This window comes from Rhinolophus ferrumequinum, chromosome 11 (genome assembly GCF_004115265.2).
Source record: "Rhinolophus ferrumequinum isolate MPI-CBG mRhiFer1 chromosome 11, mRhiFer1_v1.p, whole genome shotgun sequence".
In the NCBI taxonomy this organism is placed as follows: Eukaryota; Metazoa; Chordata; class Mammalia; order Chiroptera; family Rhinolophidae; genus Rhinolophus; species Rhinolophus ferrumequinum.
The window spans coordinates 46995639-47011768 of NC_046294.1; the positions used below are offsets into that span (position 1 = coordinate 46995639).

A 16130-nucleotide genomic window follows, 5' to 3' on the forward strand; every position below is an offset into this window, starting at 1 on the left:
GCTCTTCCCATCAATCTTCATACAGCTCATCGGGGGTCTCAACGGGGTCCCATCTGGCTTAGGTTGTTTCTCCCGTGAGTGAGAAATCTTACCCATCTTTGACTGCAAACCCTTCAACTGAAGACCAGGCAGAGAGACAAAGTGTGACAAACTCAATCCCCGAGAGGCACAGTTCCACAAATCCTGTCTTAGGGAAAGGCGTGGGGGGACAGACATCTAGGCTGTTGTGTGACCACACTGCACCACCTAGAAATCTGACTTAATACATATACTACATTCTAAAGGATGGTATTCCACTTTGTGAGGTGTTGCCTGTTAGCTGTTTTTTTTTTTTTTTTTTAGCTGTGTTTTTAGGAAACTGCTCCAGTGTTGCGAGGCTACCTGCCTCTGGCTGGTGAGGTAATGTGATATTCCCACTGGATTCCATGGTCATGAGCCCTATCTTGCATATTCTTCTCTGAAGAATATCCACTCTTTAAATCTATGCCATGTGGCATTTCTTGCCTGTAAATCAGGTATTCAGGAAGCCCTCGAAGAGTATTGCTGGTCAAGGCTCTGTGGACAAGAAGGGTAAATCTATGCTCAGAATATAGCACTGCCAGTACAAATTACTGGCCCTTCCAGAGTAGTTGACTTGCCACCAAGTGGCCTCCTTGAGAAATAATAGTGTTACATCTGAATTTCAGGATTGACCTCCATGGTTGACATTCAGAGGCAGCAGTAGATAGTCAATCTTGGTCAGTGAAAGTCTACGTGGTTGGACCTCCACATAGTCCTCTTTGCTTCTTCTGCTGCCTCTCTAATAACCCATCAGACCAGTTCTGAGATCACCACTGATGTCAACTGGCAGAATCACTTCAACTATTTCGTTGTTCAGTATCTTTTCTGGTGGATGCTTATTCAGATACAAAAATTTTCTTAATTTGTGCCCGACTCCCATAGGCCCATCTTTGCTCTATCCCATACCTCTTTTCTTTAAATCTTTCTCTTTCTTTCTAGGCCCCTGCCCAGAGATTTAGAGATTTTCCACTTTTCCTTTCACAGAGAATGAAAGGAGAATTTCACCACTTGGAGTTCCACCAATTGGTAACACTTTGATTCCCCATTTTTGCATCATCTCAGGGCCACCCCTGAATGTGACTATAATGTATCTTCCATCCATTTTAGGCCATGCCTTTCCAACCCATATGTAAACTAATCTCTGGTATTTTCCTCTTTTTATTGGTTGTAAGAGACTCTTCATATGGCCATTGATGTGATCTGGAGAGGAGGACTGATAACAAATGTTGTGGATGACAGAATTTGGGATCCTTGCTCACGCAACTTACCTAGGCCGTCTGGTCTTAGTAGGTTTGTTCCTGGATGAACCATTTCCATCTCATACTGCTGCGGACCTGTCTGATTTTGACTTGGCCTGACAGACCCAGCTTATAATGGGCTCAATTCTGAATGCACTATGACTTATTGTCCCACAGACTAATGTTCTGTTTCTACCAGGGTCCAGTAAAATGCCAGGAGCTACTTCTCAAAAGTTACACAATTCTCTGCTGTAGATGAGACAGCCTAATTCAAATCCTATGAGGCTGTGTAGCAATAATTCCATAAACTTCACGTTGCTTCTCTCCCCGTCACTGATACTTTCAACATTTGAGTCTGTCAGTTCCTAAGGCCTAAATGGCAGTGATGCTTACATCACACCCTGGACTTGCAACAGAGTTCTTTCTTGATCTGGGCTCACTCAAAGTTGGACACATTCCATGTTTCTTGGCATATGGGCCAAAGCAGGATTATTAAGTAAGGAATTCATTATCTCCAGAATCCAATGTGGCCTACCATGCATTCTGCTTTCTTTGTGGTAGAGATGCAAGATGGTCTTTTTTTTTTTTTTTTCACTTTAGTAACATTAATTTACCATTGGACTCCTAAAAAAATTCACTGAAGTGCTAGGTTCCTGAATATTCTTAGGATTTGCCTGGAGCATATGTATCTTATCTGTATAAAACACCTCTTATTTTGCCCAATCAACATGTCATTGATGGGTCATTGTGATAGTCTATGGGGTGTCCAGTCATCTCTTAGGACTATATTATGGCACAAGATAGAAGAGTTGACATGACCCTGAAGAAATCTATATAAGTATTATTGCCCATCCCATGTGAATGGAAACTGTTTGGTTCTTTCATAACTAGGATGTAAATACATTTGCCAAATTCTCTACCATTTGCCTGTAAAGCAAAACTTTTTTTACAGTTTTGGTGGTGGAGAGACATTTTAGAGTTTTTCTTTTGACCTTCTCCACTATGCTAGCTCTTACCTCACAGACCTGGATTGCCATGTGGTAGTTTCTCTAACAAGTATAGTAATTCTAATTATGCACTAAGTGACTAGAAAAATGACAACTGGTGGATTTGTGGAACCAGGACACACTGAGAACTAGACTTTCTCCAGGACTCTATTTACTAACTGAATTCTACTACCTAAAGTAGAGCCCCAACTCGAACAGAGGAACCATGATTGTGCTTTCAATTTCTGGTTATCAATGTCAATACAAACTTTGTTCAGTAAGCCTTACTGTCTGGGTATTCCCTTCTTAGTATAAAACTGCCTGAGTAGTTACTTTAGGAAAAGTCTCAGGGAATCATCATGTTATATAATAAGTATGGTGTTTCAGAATTCTTCCACTTAGGGATCCAGGTACCTCTTTAGGTAATGAGTTCTAGACCTGAAAATTGGTACAGGTCTCAGAACTGAGCAACAGATTGAATTTTTTGCAGTGACTATCATCAGCTTTCTACTCCTCCATTTTTGCCTTGTTCTTATAAATGGTAAGCAGAGACTTGCTGGCTGCCTGTTTTGGCTCTTGTGGAGATGGGATTGTATCCTGTGGGCCAGGCCCCTTTGACTTTGCCAGGTCTCAGTAGTTTCAGCCTTCTGATTTGTGGTTAAGTGTTTCCACTTGACCTTTTGCCCCATTATCGCCTTAGATATTAATGAACCCATGTCTATAACTACCTTTACTGCCATCAGATCTGGTATGCACAGGAAAGCCACTTTGAATTTCTCAGTGTTGTTGGTGCCCATGTCACTAGGTTATTTATAATGACTTTGGTGAATGTTGTCCTGTGTCCTCCAATTAAACATAATTTTCTGATGAGTCTTCTATCCTTATATGTCTATTACAATATGGTCATACCCCTCTTTATTTCTTCCACCTTCTTCCAGGGCAAACTAAACATTTTCACTTTCCTGAGCATTAGCCATGATTATTTTCAGGCTTAAGAGCCAACCTACTAGGAGTGAGTTTGTGCTAACTCCTAGGGTCCTTGCAAGGGTCATAAATCCCACATCTGAAGAAAATGCCCCCAAGTTGAAACTTTCATCTAGTCTTAATATTCCATTATATTCCCTTTAAGTTACCCCCAAAATCCAAAGCCAGGGGTATTTGTTATCTGTCAGTATATGCTGGCTAATTCTGAAAACTCTTTAGGTATATAGTTACTTTCCTTATCAGGCCCTACCTATTCCCAGGAAGGGTATGCTGTCTTTTAACCCTAGTTATCAGACTGACAGCCAGTAGAGGAGGTGAGAGCAGTTCCTGAAGGATATATACCTCTTGCCTCACAGATGCTACCTCTTACTAGGGAAAAATGTGTCACCTCTGAAAACCCAAAGTATTTCAGACATCTGCAGTGCCAGCATCCTCAAGGACAGCCATCTAGATGTCCCCATGCCATGTTTTAGCATCCCAGGTTTTTCTAAATAGAGCCCTGACCTTGGAATAGACCTTTGTCTAAGCATCCACACATCTCAGATGCTGTGTGCCTCTTACAATTGTCTTCAATCTGTTGTCGGCTGTGTGTCATTACAGGAAATAAGGGCTTTTCCTGGAAGTTACTAGACAGATTCTCTGGCTCTCACACTTAACTATTAACTGTTTGTTAATTGCCCACAATTTCACTATCCTTCTGCAGGGCATCAACGCAACTTAGAATAAAACAAATTCCAATGTCTTTGTAGGTTGTCCCCCAATGATTTTCAAATCTTTGAGTCATCATACCTTCAACAGTATTTCCCTCTACTGGGACATTTTCTTAGGTCACCACCAGTGAATTCCTTAGCAATTGAGCCAGCATCTTGTGCGAGGGACTACTAAGTACTAGAGTGACATCCTCTTCATCCACAGGCAGTTAGCGAGCCATTCCCAAATCCCCATCTTGTCTTTTGCTTGCTTTAACCACTCTTGGTCCTCTGAGAAGCAGACCACAAGAGGAAATTAGATATGAGATTTATTGGAGGTTATGCCTACGAGGGAAATGTGGAGAAATTCCAATGCTGGCCAAGCTATTGGCTCACAATAGCAGTATGACCTCTGTAAAGGCTTGAGGAAGGTTAAGGAAAGTCTCAGACTTAAGTGTATTTCTAAAAGCCTCAGAAAGACCCCTAAGGAGTCCTGGAACCACATGTGCCTGTCAGAAGTGTTCTGTCGCACAGGAATGGGCCTACCCTATGTCTGTATGATACCCAGTAAATGGCTGACAGCTGCTTGTGGGAAGTGTGTCCTCAGCAGAACACGGTGATGGAATTTAGATGGCAGCAGCTAAGGCTCAGCCAATCATGCTCCCAATTGTGGGAAATGTGGAAGGCACATCATTTTTTTTTTTTTGAGGATGGTAAACGTTTTTTTTAATTCAACTTTATTCGGGTGACAATTGTTAGTAAAGTTACATAGATTTCAGGTGTACAATTCTGTAATACATTATCTCTCACATTGTGTGTTCACCACCCAGAGTCAGTTCTCTTTCCATCATCATATATTAGACCCCATTTACCCTCTTCTAGAGTCTCCCTCCTCCCTAAAATATTGGTAACCCCTAAAATATTGTCTATGTCTGAGTTTTTGTTCCTTCATTTATTTGTCTTGTTCTTTTGTTGTTTTCAGTTTTATATACCATATATCAGTGAAATCATGGTTCTCTTCTTCTTCTGTCTGACTTATTTAGCTTAGCATTATAATCTCAAGATCCATCCATGTTGTCACAAATGGTACTATCTCATTTTTTCTTACTGCTGAATAGTATTCCATTGTGTATATATACCACAACTTCTTTATCCATTCATCTATCGAAGGACATTTTGGTTGTTTCTATGTCTTGGCCACCGTAAATAAAGCTGTAATGAATATTGGAGCACACTTGTCTTTATGTATAAATGTTTTCAGATTTTTTGGGTAAATACCCAGCAGAGGGATTGCTGGGTCATATGGTAGTTCTATTAGTAATTTTTTGAGGAACCTCCACACTGCCTTCCATAGCAACTGCACCAGTCTGCATTCCCACCAATGTATGAGGGTTCCTTTTTCTCCACAGCCTCTCCAACACTCGTTACTATTTGTCTTGTTGATAATAGCCATTCTAACTGGGGTGAGGTGGTATCTCATTGTGGTTTTTATTTGTATCTCTCTGATTAGTGATGTTGAGCATTTTTTCATATGTCTATTTGTCATTTGTATGTCCTCTTTGGAGAAATGTCTCTTCAGGTCCTCTGCCCATTTTTCAATTGGGTTGTTTGATTTTTGGTGTTGAGTTGTATGAGTTCCTTGTATATTTTGGATATTAGCCCCTTATCAGAGGCTCTGTTTGAAAATATTTTCTCCCATTCAGTTGCCTCTTTATTTTGTCGGTGGTTTCTTTTGCTGTGCAGAGCTTTTAAGTTTGATATAGTCCCATTCATTTATTTTAGCTTTTAGTAGGAGGCACATTTAAAGGTTGCCACAACAATCCCCATGATTTCTTGTATGTTCTGTAAACTCAGCCTTTTTGGGTAAACTTAATGCCTCTTGGCTACATCCAGATTTCACAATATTTATATTAAAATACATAAAAGACATTAGAACTGAAACTATGGTATTCCATAGCCAATCTGACAGACTGCAGTCTTTGAAAAATAAAGGCAAATTCATGAGTTAGGCTGAATTCCAAAGGAAGAATGCCATAAGTTGGGTCCAAGTTTGTCTAACTCCTCCGAAAATATAAATGGTTTTCACTGAAGGAGAATAACAAGATTTCTAATCTTCTCTCTCCTGAGATTTTTAAAGTGATGGTTAAATGATACCTTACTATAACTTCAGAGGTGGTTCTGGGTCCTTGGGCCTTGCCCTTTCTCTCACTCATGCTCCACTAAGAGGGCCCTGAGAGCCAGTGAGCATGTGCTTAGCATTAATTCTAAACATCTTCACCAGGACTCCAACCATGGTGGGCATGGGTAGAACAGGACTTTGCTTACGATTACTTTTCCATTCACAGGGAGAAGAAGATTTGACTCCTCCAATTCCAAAGGTTCAGAAAAGCTAAACACCATGGTGGAGTAATGAGATGAAAGTTAGAGGTATTAGAAGAAATACGAATATAATTGAAATCCTAAATGATCACACATTTTAGATATCCCAACAGTGGGGCAATTAATTGGAATAGCCAAAGCAAAACCAGAAGTCACTTTTTCCGGTTATATAGTGGTCTTTCCTTTGCACTTTACTTCCCTTTATACATATGGTGTGCCCAATAATGGCTTGTTTTGTACCTGAAGCCTAGTAGACTCAACAGCTTCCTGTCTGTTTAGTTTATAGTTACGGAATTTTAATCGGACTTGTTTTAAATCCAGCTCTACCCTTTGTTGTCCGTCTAGGAAGGGAGCACTGAGAGGAAACTGCTTTGTTGACCTGTGCACTCCCAGTTCTGGGAATGTCTAATGTCTACAGCTGATGTCTGCTGTGTTGGGGATGTTAAATACACAACCGTCAGACCTTGGAGAAGAGGCCTTCAGCTCTCTCACAGTTAAGGAAAATGAGGATTAGAAAGACTCAAAGTTTTAGAATTAAAAAAATCTAAATTCTGATTTTTACCTCCTATAAACTAAGTGACCTTGGACAATCTTTTTATCACTTCTGGGAACATCAATTTCCGCATCTGCAATAAAGGGATAGTAACTCCTGCCCTTACAGTATGGTTATGAGAATCACATTAGTAATTTTCAATCAGTAGCAGCATACTAGCTAAGTGCTTTGTGTATATTATCCATTTTCTATCTGGGGGGTAACGTCAGTGTTCCTATAAATGCTAGACTTCATAAGTTTAACTTATTGTGATCCATTAAAAAAAATATATCACATTATGATTAGGGATTCTGTCGATGGATCTAGGGGTTAAAGAGAGTTTCTGTGGGGAAAGGAAGGTTTCCCTTTCATGGAGCCCTCATATGTTTCAGGCCACTTGATTGTAGCAGGCCTGCAGGGAAAATACAACAAGGGCCGTGTTGAGACATGGTCATTTTGTCACATCTCCCTTCATTGAGTTTATTTTTTTTCCAGGCCACATTCTCTTTCATGAGTGGTATGCCCCATCCCAGCCAGGCATACATGTCAGTCTTTTTCTAGAACTCCATGCTTTATTAGTATAAGCAGTTTTATCAGCATCTTGATAAGGGCTTAAATCAGAAAATGTTTTTCTTGCACCTAGGGGCAACTTTAATGAAATGACCTCGGTTTTTGAGGATTTACTTATATTAAAGCATACACAGAAAACTGAGGAGAAAGTATTATGTAACACAACAATATATTATAAACTCCAACCAAAACGTGGAGTTTCTAGAGAGCTTAAGAAACGTTGTATGCAGTTTATAAAGCAAGCATATTCAGGCCTGTTTCTTCATGTGTAAAATGTGAACACTACTACATACCTCATAAGATGTCAAGATATTTGTAAGAATTACATGACATATAATTGCTGAATAAATATTAACGACTATTTCTGTTACTGGTATTGTCATTGTTTTACCTTCTATAGCTCAAATACCCTATAGCCATTTAAAAGAACATACCCTTAGAATTTAGAGTTGTACAGTCTTTCTTAGCGTTCCTTTGGAATTATTGAAGCTGCAGACCACTGGGCCTAACATCTGTAACTCCCTGAAGTTCTCATTTGGGAAGTTACCCATCATACTTAAATACATTTTCTCCATGTGCTTGTTTGAGAGAGAAGGAAGTAGTAGTCATCTAACCTTAGCTCCTATCTTCAGGACTTGGAGAAGCCGCTCTCGGATCTGCTTGGTGCGGATAGCATAGACAATAGGATTGAGGATTGGAGGAATGAGGAGGTAGAAGTTTGCCAACAGAGTATGGACTGGAGGAGGCACCTGGTGACCAAATCGGTGAATGAGGGAGGAAACGGCAATGGGAACATAAAATATCAGAATTGCACAGATGTGAGAACCACATGTCCCCAGAGTTTTAAGCCTGGCCTCAGGGGTGGCCAGCCCCATCACAGCCCTGAAAATCATCACATAAGAGGCAGCAATGGCCACTGAGTCCAGGATCAGCACCAGAAAGCCAATGCTTAGGCCATAGATATTATTGAGCCTGCTGTCACCACACGCCAAGGTGACCACTGCCATATGTTCACAGTAGGAGTGCAAGATGACACGGGCTTTGTAAACGGGCAGCCGCAAACGGATCATCAGGGGCAGGGGTCCAATGTAGAATACACCCCGGAGGAGGGCAGCCATCCCCAGACGCCCCACCACAGTATGAGTGAGCACTGTGCTATGATGTAATGGGTCACAGATAGCCACATAGCGGTCAAGAGCCATGGCAAGGAAGATGCCTGACTCAACCGTGGCAAAGCAGTGGATGAGAAACATTTGAGCCAAGCAGGCATCCAGGCCAATGTCATCAGCACCAAACCAGAAGATTCCCAGCAGTTTGGGCATAGTGGAAGTGGACAGAACCAGGTCAATGACAGCCAACATGCACAGGAAGAAGTACATGGGCTGGTGCAGGCTATGTTCCACCCTTACCACAGCCAGAATGGTGATATTCCCCACCACAGCCACCAGGTACATGGAGCCAAAGGGAATGGAGAGCCAGATATGCAGGGACTCCAGCCCTGGGATGCCGGTGAGCCGGAAGGAGCTGGGTGCCGAGCAGACATTATGAAAAGTGAGCATGGCTGTTCATAAATCATCCTTTTCACTTGTGCCCCAAAATGCAGAACTTCTTTTTTCTACAAATAAAAGATAAGAATATTTTATTCTTAGGTCCTATAATAAAGAAAAAGAGCATTGATAAAATGCTATAAACTTTTTTCAGAAGAAATTATAAAATGCCATGATATGTATTATAATATCCACAAATTTGTCAAGCACAAGCCAAAATACATACTTGAATGAAATGTATGAGTATCTTTTTGCAATATGGCTCTCAAGGAGTAATGTTCTCACATCAATGAATGAAATGGCCAAAGGCAGACAGGTACCTAATTAGTCACTTAACTATGCAGGTAGGCTATAAGGTATCTCTCAGGATCATATTAGAAGATTTCAGACTGAAGACTCCATGAAAGAAGAGATACATTGATGCTGAGAGATACAGTGGCAGACTCCTGGGGCTATCTAGACTATGGTAAGTCAACGCTCAAGCTTGGGGTCAGCATTAGCTATTAGATGAGCTTAAATGTTTAATCTGCCTGCCAAAATCACAAGGATGTGGGCTGGTGAAGAAGAGGGACTTCCAGAGGGTGAAAATAGTGATTCCTGAAGGGTGAAAGCTGCTTTCTGGAGCTCAGTTTGTGTGTCCAAAAGCAGGTCCTTGCAATGGCCTTCTCCCTTCACAGAGGCTAAATATGAGGATAAGATTCCAAACGTAGAGACGGTTAACCCCAGGCAGGAAGAAGACACCGTCAGTGCCAAGTGGCATGAAGCTCAGATGATAAATATCTAAGTCCTAAGAAGAAATGCCCTATCAGAGTATAGAACAGCTGGTGAAAACGGAGACCTGTACTCGTATTTAGAGAAAAGACACCAACTTTTTTTCCAGGTCTAAGTAATCATCCCAAAATGGGTTCCCTATGTATATTAGAGATAAATCAAGGAAGGGAAGAAGTCTTTTCTTGCACATTTTAAGCCTAATTGGGTTGAATATAGCAGAGTAGTCAGTAGTCTTGCTTTTAGAACTTTGCAGATCCAGTTTCAGATCCTGGCAGTAGGAGCTTAGACACGTTACTTTATCCCATTAGGTAAATACAACTGACCTCATTCCACAACAAATTTAAACAGCTGTGACCTAAAGTCATAAGGATTAAATGAGAATGCAGTATCTGACACACAGTAACACTAAGGATTAGCTCTTTATAGTCAGTTGTTGGAATAATGTGTAAAAGCTAAAATATACTCAATAAACTTCAAAGAACTCGGGAAATGCCTATCTTGGCAGAGAGCCATAGTGCAGGGAGGATGACAATCTGTTGTAGTGACTTTATTCCACAGAATTCCTCTCCATGAGCTGGGTTTCCTCTCCATCTCAGGGTTCTCCTAGATCACTATAAATGGAAACAGAGATAGTGTTGGCAGTAGCAGTAAAAAGAGAAGACAAAAAGGCTAAATCATTGGAGCTGAGAAGGAAAGGTCTGCACAGGTACCAACCAGCCTGTGACTGAAATAACCAGGAGACATTGGGTGAGGGGCGTAGCTAAGGGGAAACTGTCTTGGTTTCCTTACCCTATCTGCTGGCTATTCTCCATCTGTCCCTCCAGATCCTGTCCTATGTCCCCAGAATCTAATGTTTATGGGCTATATCATCCAGAGCACCTTCTCCTCTGTTTTCTAGGTGGTTCAGCCAATGTGAGGCATCAGCAGGAGATACTGAGGTGAAACCAGAGATCAGGAGTTTATTCCCCAGTTCCTTTCCTGCCAGGCACATTTGGCAGCTCTGCGGTTTTAACCAAAGGCTCCTGAAAAGTGACCCCTCCTGTGTTTTGGCAACTGCATCTTCCTTTGCCTGGTCAGGCCTGAGTTAGGTGATGCTGCTCACTGTTGTTGGTCCCGGTGCCCCATCATCCCTTCTGTTTCCTTAACCCTGCCCAGGCCTCTGCACAAAGTCCCTTGACCACGCCACTTGTTCTTTGAGTGTATCAGACCAGAATCCATAGTATACCCAAGAGACATTCTTGTCCCAGTATTGTCTCTTGAAAATCTGTCTGCTTCCTCTGCAGGACATACAATCTGAAAGTTGACAACTTTACACCTTTTTCTAAAAGCAAAAGAGCTATATAACCTCACGGTGGTCAGGGCTAAGTGATCCTTACCCTGATTTCTAGATTTACAATAAAAGGGAACTTGTCTACTTCACCCCTACTTGTAATCAACTGGCTTTCATAACTTGATGTTATACTAAGCAAAGGTGAATCATGTGGAGAAGAATCTTTTACTCCAGGAAAAGAAGAGTCCTTAAATGGAAAAATCAGCAGGACTTGCCAAGTGAATTTGTCTTCTGTTCCCAAGCTTGTCCCCTTATAGAAGTTACTCTCCTCATGTGTTAGTGAGGAAGCTGCTTTTCAACCATCTGTCTTTCCTTCTGATGTTTTTGAGTCCCACCACTACTGAGTCACAGGTTGGGGCAGTGGCTCCTAGGATTCTAACACTCCTTAAATTATGCCTCCCTAGTCAGAAGCACCCCTCACACCTTACATACAACAGAAGGAGGCTACTATACCTCATCTTCAGTGTTGCTGTGAGAGTGTAAGGAATCACAGCAGGCCAACCCCGACCTGAGCTCTGCCCAAAAACATTTGCCAACATCAACCACAGATTTTACTGTTCCCCACCCTGCTCACTACTTTGCAACAACGTTGAATTTTGTCCATTTCCCAACTGCGTCATGTTCTTTTGCCTCTAAGAATTACTGATGTTCTTTCCTAGTGTTGGAATGGCATACTCATCTTTCTCCCCGGGCTAAGCCTTGCGTATGCACCTTGCCACAGCTTAGATTTCACCTTTAAAAAGCCTGCTCCCATCCTTAGTCTGTGCTCAGTACCTGTCTTTGTACTGCACACATAGTGCTCTGAATTCAGAGCTTACATACATGTTTCCCTAAACAGTATGTAAGTTCCATAAGAATACACAGCATGCCTATCTTTTTCTCTTGTGTAATCCTGTATTAGCACAGTGCCTATCTATGTTGAGTGAGAATAAAATGCTCTGCCTATTTGAAGCACGTGGAGATGTTTTGGAGGATCTTGTGTTGGCATTAGTGAACCAGCAGCTTCTTCGGCCTCCTTATGTGTGGACGACCTTTTCTAAGTCCCCTTCCAGAATTCCTTCCCTCTGAGTCCTATCTTGGAGACTTATACAGGAGTTCAATCTAAAGTGGGTTGCCAAGTGTTCCAAGTCTGTTCATCCGTATTGGATTGGGAACTCTTTCTGATGACCTGTTTCTTTCCTAGGTTTCCCCTTTATAAGATGTTCTTACCTGGGCTGGGTAGTGTCAAAGAGCAAGAGCCTGGGGCTCTGCCAATGACTCTGAGGCCTGGCACTTATGAGCATTCTGTTCAGGGGTTGAGGGAATTCCACCTTGGCTCATCACCTTCTTCCCTCCGTGAAGAAGGAAAATAGCAGGGTTTGTCCCAGAAGGATGGACACAGAATCTAAATTTAGGTACAGCTATCCCTGGCATGTCAAGGTTGGTCTAGAGAGATCTAAGGAAGACAGACCTTCTAATTGGCTCATGATCCTCTGGGTTCAAAATCTGCTCTTGCTTATTGTCTGGTCTCCCTGGAGTCGGCAGCTGTTCTGAGGATACCAAGTAGAAAGACCTTTCTAGAGGAGGTATGAAGAATCACCTTAGGATTAGAGCTCAGTCTGGCTGCAATTCTCTAATAAAGTCTGGTATCCTTACGGCATTTGAAGTTGATGGTAGAGTCTTGAACTAACTTTAAGACAAACCAATGTCAACTCCCTAAAATCTAGATAATGCAGACTTTTTCTTCCACTCTGGTTTATATTGTGAAGGAAGGACCTCAGGGACTTGTGGCTGGAGATGTGTATCTCCTTTACATCTTTCAGAACTTAACCTTCCCCACCTGACATTCCAGTCTGCAAAAAGGAGAGAAGCCACACTGAGAAAGCAGTTTCTTGATGTATCTCCCCGGGATGCTCATTGCGTTGATGGGTCATGTGACAAGACACAATCTTTGAAGCTCCAAAGGCTTGAGTTTACAAACCAGCTCAGTTACATACCCATGTGCGACCTTGAACAAGTTCATCTCCATTTCTTCAAACAGAAAGTGGTAATAATACCTATTTCTAGGTAGTTTTTATCATTAAAGTACTGCTTATTAAAGGGGCTAGTAAGAAAACAAACATACTAGGTGCTTAATAAACAGCATGATTATCACCATGACTGCTGCTTTTTATGGATCTTGGGGAGGGGTTAGCTCTCATAAGCCTGGGAGAGACATCCTAATTGTCTCCTTCAGACAAGAAGCCAATATGGTCAGGGCAGGGGCTAATCCAGTAGAATCAATACATAAATAATCTAATTTTCACACCTCAGAGGAACCTATTTCTCTGGAACCTCAGGAGAAGCTGGGAAGTTCTAGCTTTTTAACTACTCCCCAAACTTAAACTTCATATTTTATGTAAAACTGCTTATGGTTGCTGCAATATACAGGGTTACTTCTTGCTTCTATGCCTGTATATATTTTATACCCCCAGTCGAGTTAAAAAAAAAAAAAATTGAATTCTGTCTTTAAATTTAGAGTAATAGGTAAGCTAGTTTATTTTGTACCTGAATTTCTTTTATGATATTTAAAAATTATAAGTATTCAATAAATCAATGCATTTGGATTGAATGAGAGTTTCACGTAGTAAGGCCTCTCCCTTTAATAATTTGACTTTATGGACCAACTGTCAAGACAGCCTTTTTTAACTGATGAAGAGGTATGCATATGATATGTGCAGAAGAACATCAAAGTATTAACTTTCTCCACAGGATAATATCTTAAATCTATATTAAATAAGTCAGATACATATTCAGCCTTGGAATATGATTCATCCAGAGATGAATCAGAAGCAAGTATGGTCCGTGCTCATTCTAATGGTCCAGGAGAGGGCGTCCTGGCCCAAGGAAGAGATAATGGCAGATTGAGCTCCACAACACAAAGGAAATCCTCAAGCTTGGTGTCATTAAATATTTTAATCCTTCATTTGAATGTGCCATCTTGGCTTTATATCTTCTCCCAGTCAACCCTATCTTACAACTGGCTTCCCATGTAGGTCAATCAAGATGAAGAGAACATGTTGCTCAGGCCAAAATAATGACACCAGGGACCCAAAAGAGTTCAATGTCTATTTATAAACTAAATATTGAATTTCTGGTTTATAACCTTATCAATGAGTTGGGTTACTCTTACTCTGAAATAAGCTATTGTTCATGTGCAATTCTGAAAACAAACAAAAAAAATTTAAGCTTGTTAGATCAGGAGTTGAATTGCAGTGTGTGGGAATAAATACCATTTGAGTGCCATGAATACATCATCTCTGAAGTCTGAAGATTAGTTTTCTCATCCATAAATGGGAATATTGATACTCATTATAGGTAAAGTATTTTGCCAAAATCCTCCCAGCTTATAAGTGGTAGAGCCAGGCCTGGGGATCTGGGATCAAACTTGAGCTCATGCTCGTTGCTGAGGGAAGAGGTGTGCCACCATAGTTAAGAGCATAGACACGAGCCCAACACCTGTCAGTACTGCCACTTACTCGACACATGTCCTTGATCAAGTTATCCCTAAACCTGAGTTTTCTTTATCATTTCTTCCTTGATACCCACCCTGAGTTTCACTCCTTTTGTGAGCTTTCCTGCATCTTTTATCCCATCCTGAACTCTCTGCATATTACTCATCCCACTAATAAACTTTCTCTAAGCCTCAAATTACTCAATCCTCAGCCTCCCTATATCTGCCCCTACACAGGGCCATTGGCAGTCCACTTTTTTGTTTTCCAGCACATGGGAGATTTGTTAGAGCCTGAAGCAACTGTGGATGGTACAGCTAGATGAGACTCCCCTTCTGATATACATCCTTATAGACACTCTGAGATTTGACGAGATATCACTTGGATGTCTTCGTTAATTCAAATGTCAGAATGACTGGGCCAATGTTGGGTTATAATGCCAATTAACATTTAAAAATCCTTTTAATTCTTAGTCATTGAATAAATTCACTATCCCAGCATCACCAAGTTCTCCTTTCTTGGTTCATGCTCTCATTTCCTTACTGCCTTGTGCTGCTATTCTTTTGTTCCTCTGGCTATCGTCTCCCAAACCCTTTTTCTCCTTCCTTTTTTACCCAAACAACCCTATGAGAAATGCGCTCTTGTAATCCCACTTCTCAGATCAAGAAAACTGAGGCACAGAGAGGCTAACTAATTTCCTGAGATTTACATAAGTAGTGGTAAAAAGCAAAAGTTAGGGATTCATATACCCTAGTTTCAAATTGTACATTTTTCATTCTTAGTTTTTGCCAAGAGTATTATGAATACGTGTTGTGGAATGATTTTTCTACATCTATTACTATCATGGTTTTTTAACCTGTTGATGTGATTAATTACAGGAATTTATTCAAATGTTGAGATACCTAGAATAAATCTCGCTTCGTTGCAGTGCATGTTCTTATGCATTGTGGAGTTCGGTTTGCTAATGTTTTGGTAAAGATTTTTGCACCTATGTTCATGAGTAAACCCATCTGGGCCAGGTGCCTTGTTTTGGAAGGTTATTAATTATTGACTCATTATTTTAATAACCACATTCACATGTATTTCTCCTTGAGTTTGGTAGATTATCTCACAAGGAATTGGCCCATTTTATCTAGATTATCAAATGGATGAGCGTAGAATTATTCAAAATACTCCTTTATTATCTTAATATTTGTGGTATCAGTAGTGATGGTTCCTCTTTCATTTCTAATATTAGTAATTTGTTACTTTTTTTCCTTAACCTGGCTAGAGATTTAACACTTCATTGTTCTAACTTTTTTTTCAATTACAGTTGACATACAATATTATATTAGTTTCAGGTATACAACATAGTGATTAGACATTTATATAACTTATGAAGTGATCACCCCAATAAATCTAGTAACCGTCTGACAACATACATAGTTATTACAATATTATTGACTATATTTAATGCACCCCTTAAATTCCCAGAGTGAATTTATAGGGCCGTGCCCCACACAGGCATCCCTTTAATAATCCAGCCTTCCCTTGCCCACCTACGTGATCATACAACTAGGCCACTGGCTACAGCC

At 40.8% G+C, this 16130-nt stretch overlaps 1 protein-coding gene across 1 annotated transcript; it reads right to left on the bottom strand.

The window, feature by feature from the left end:
* Window positions 1–8043: 8043 nt before the first annotated feature.
* LOC117031131 (olfactory receptor 52M1) lies at window positions 8044–8997 on the bottom strand. The gene has a single exon (XM_033121479.1). The coding sequence runs from the start codon at window positions 8995–8997 to the stop codon at window positions 8044–8046; it is 954 nt and encodes a 317-aa protein (XP_032977370.1).
* Window positions 8998–16130: the final 7133 nt, after the last annotated feature.

Coding starts and splice junctions, on each gene's coding strand:
- LOC117031131 (XM_033121479.1), bottom strand. CDS start 8,997: ATGCTCACTTTTCATAATGTCTGCTCGGCACCCAGCTCCTTCCGGCTC.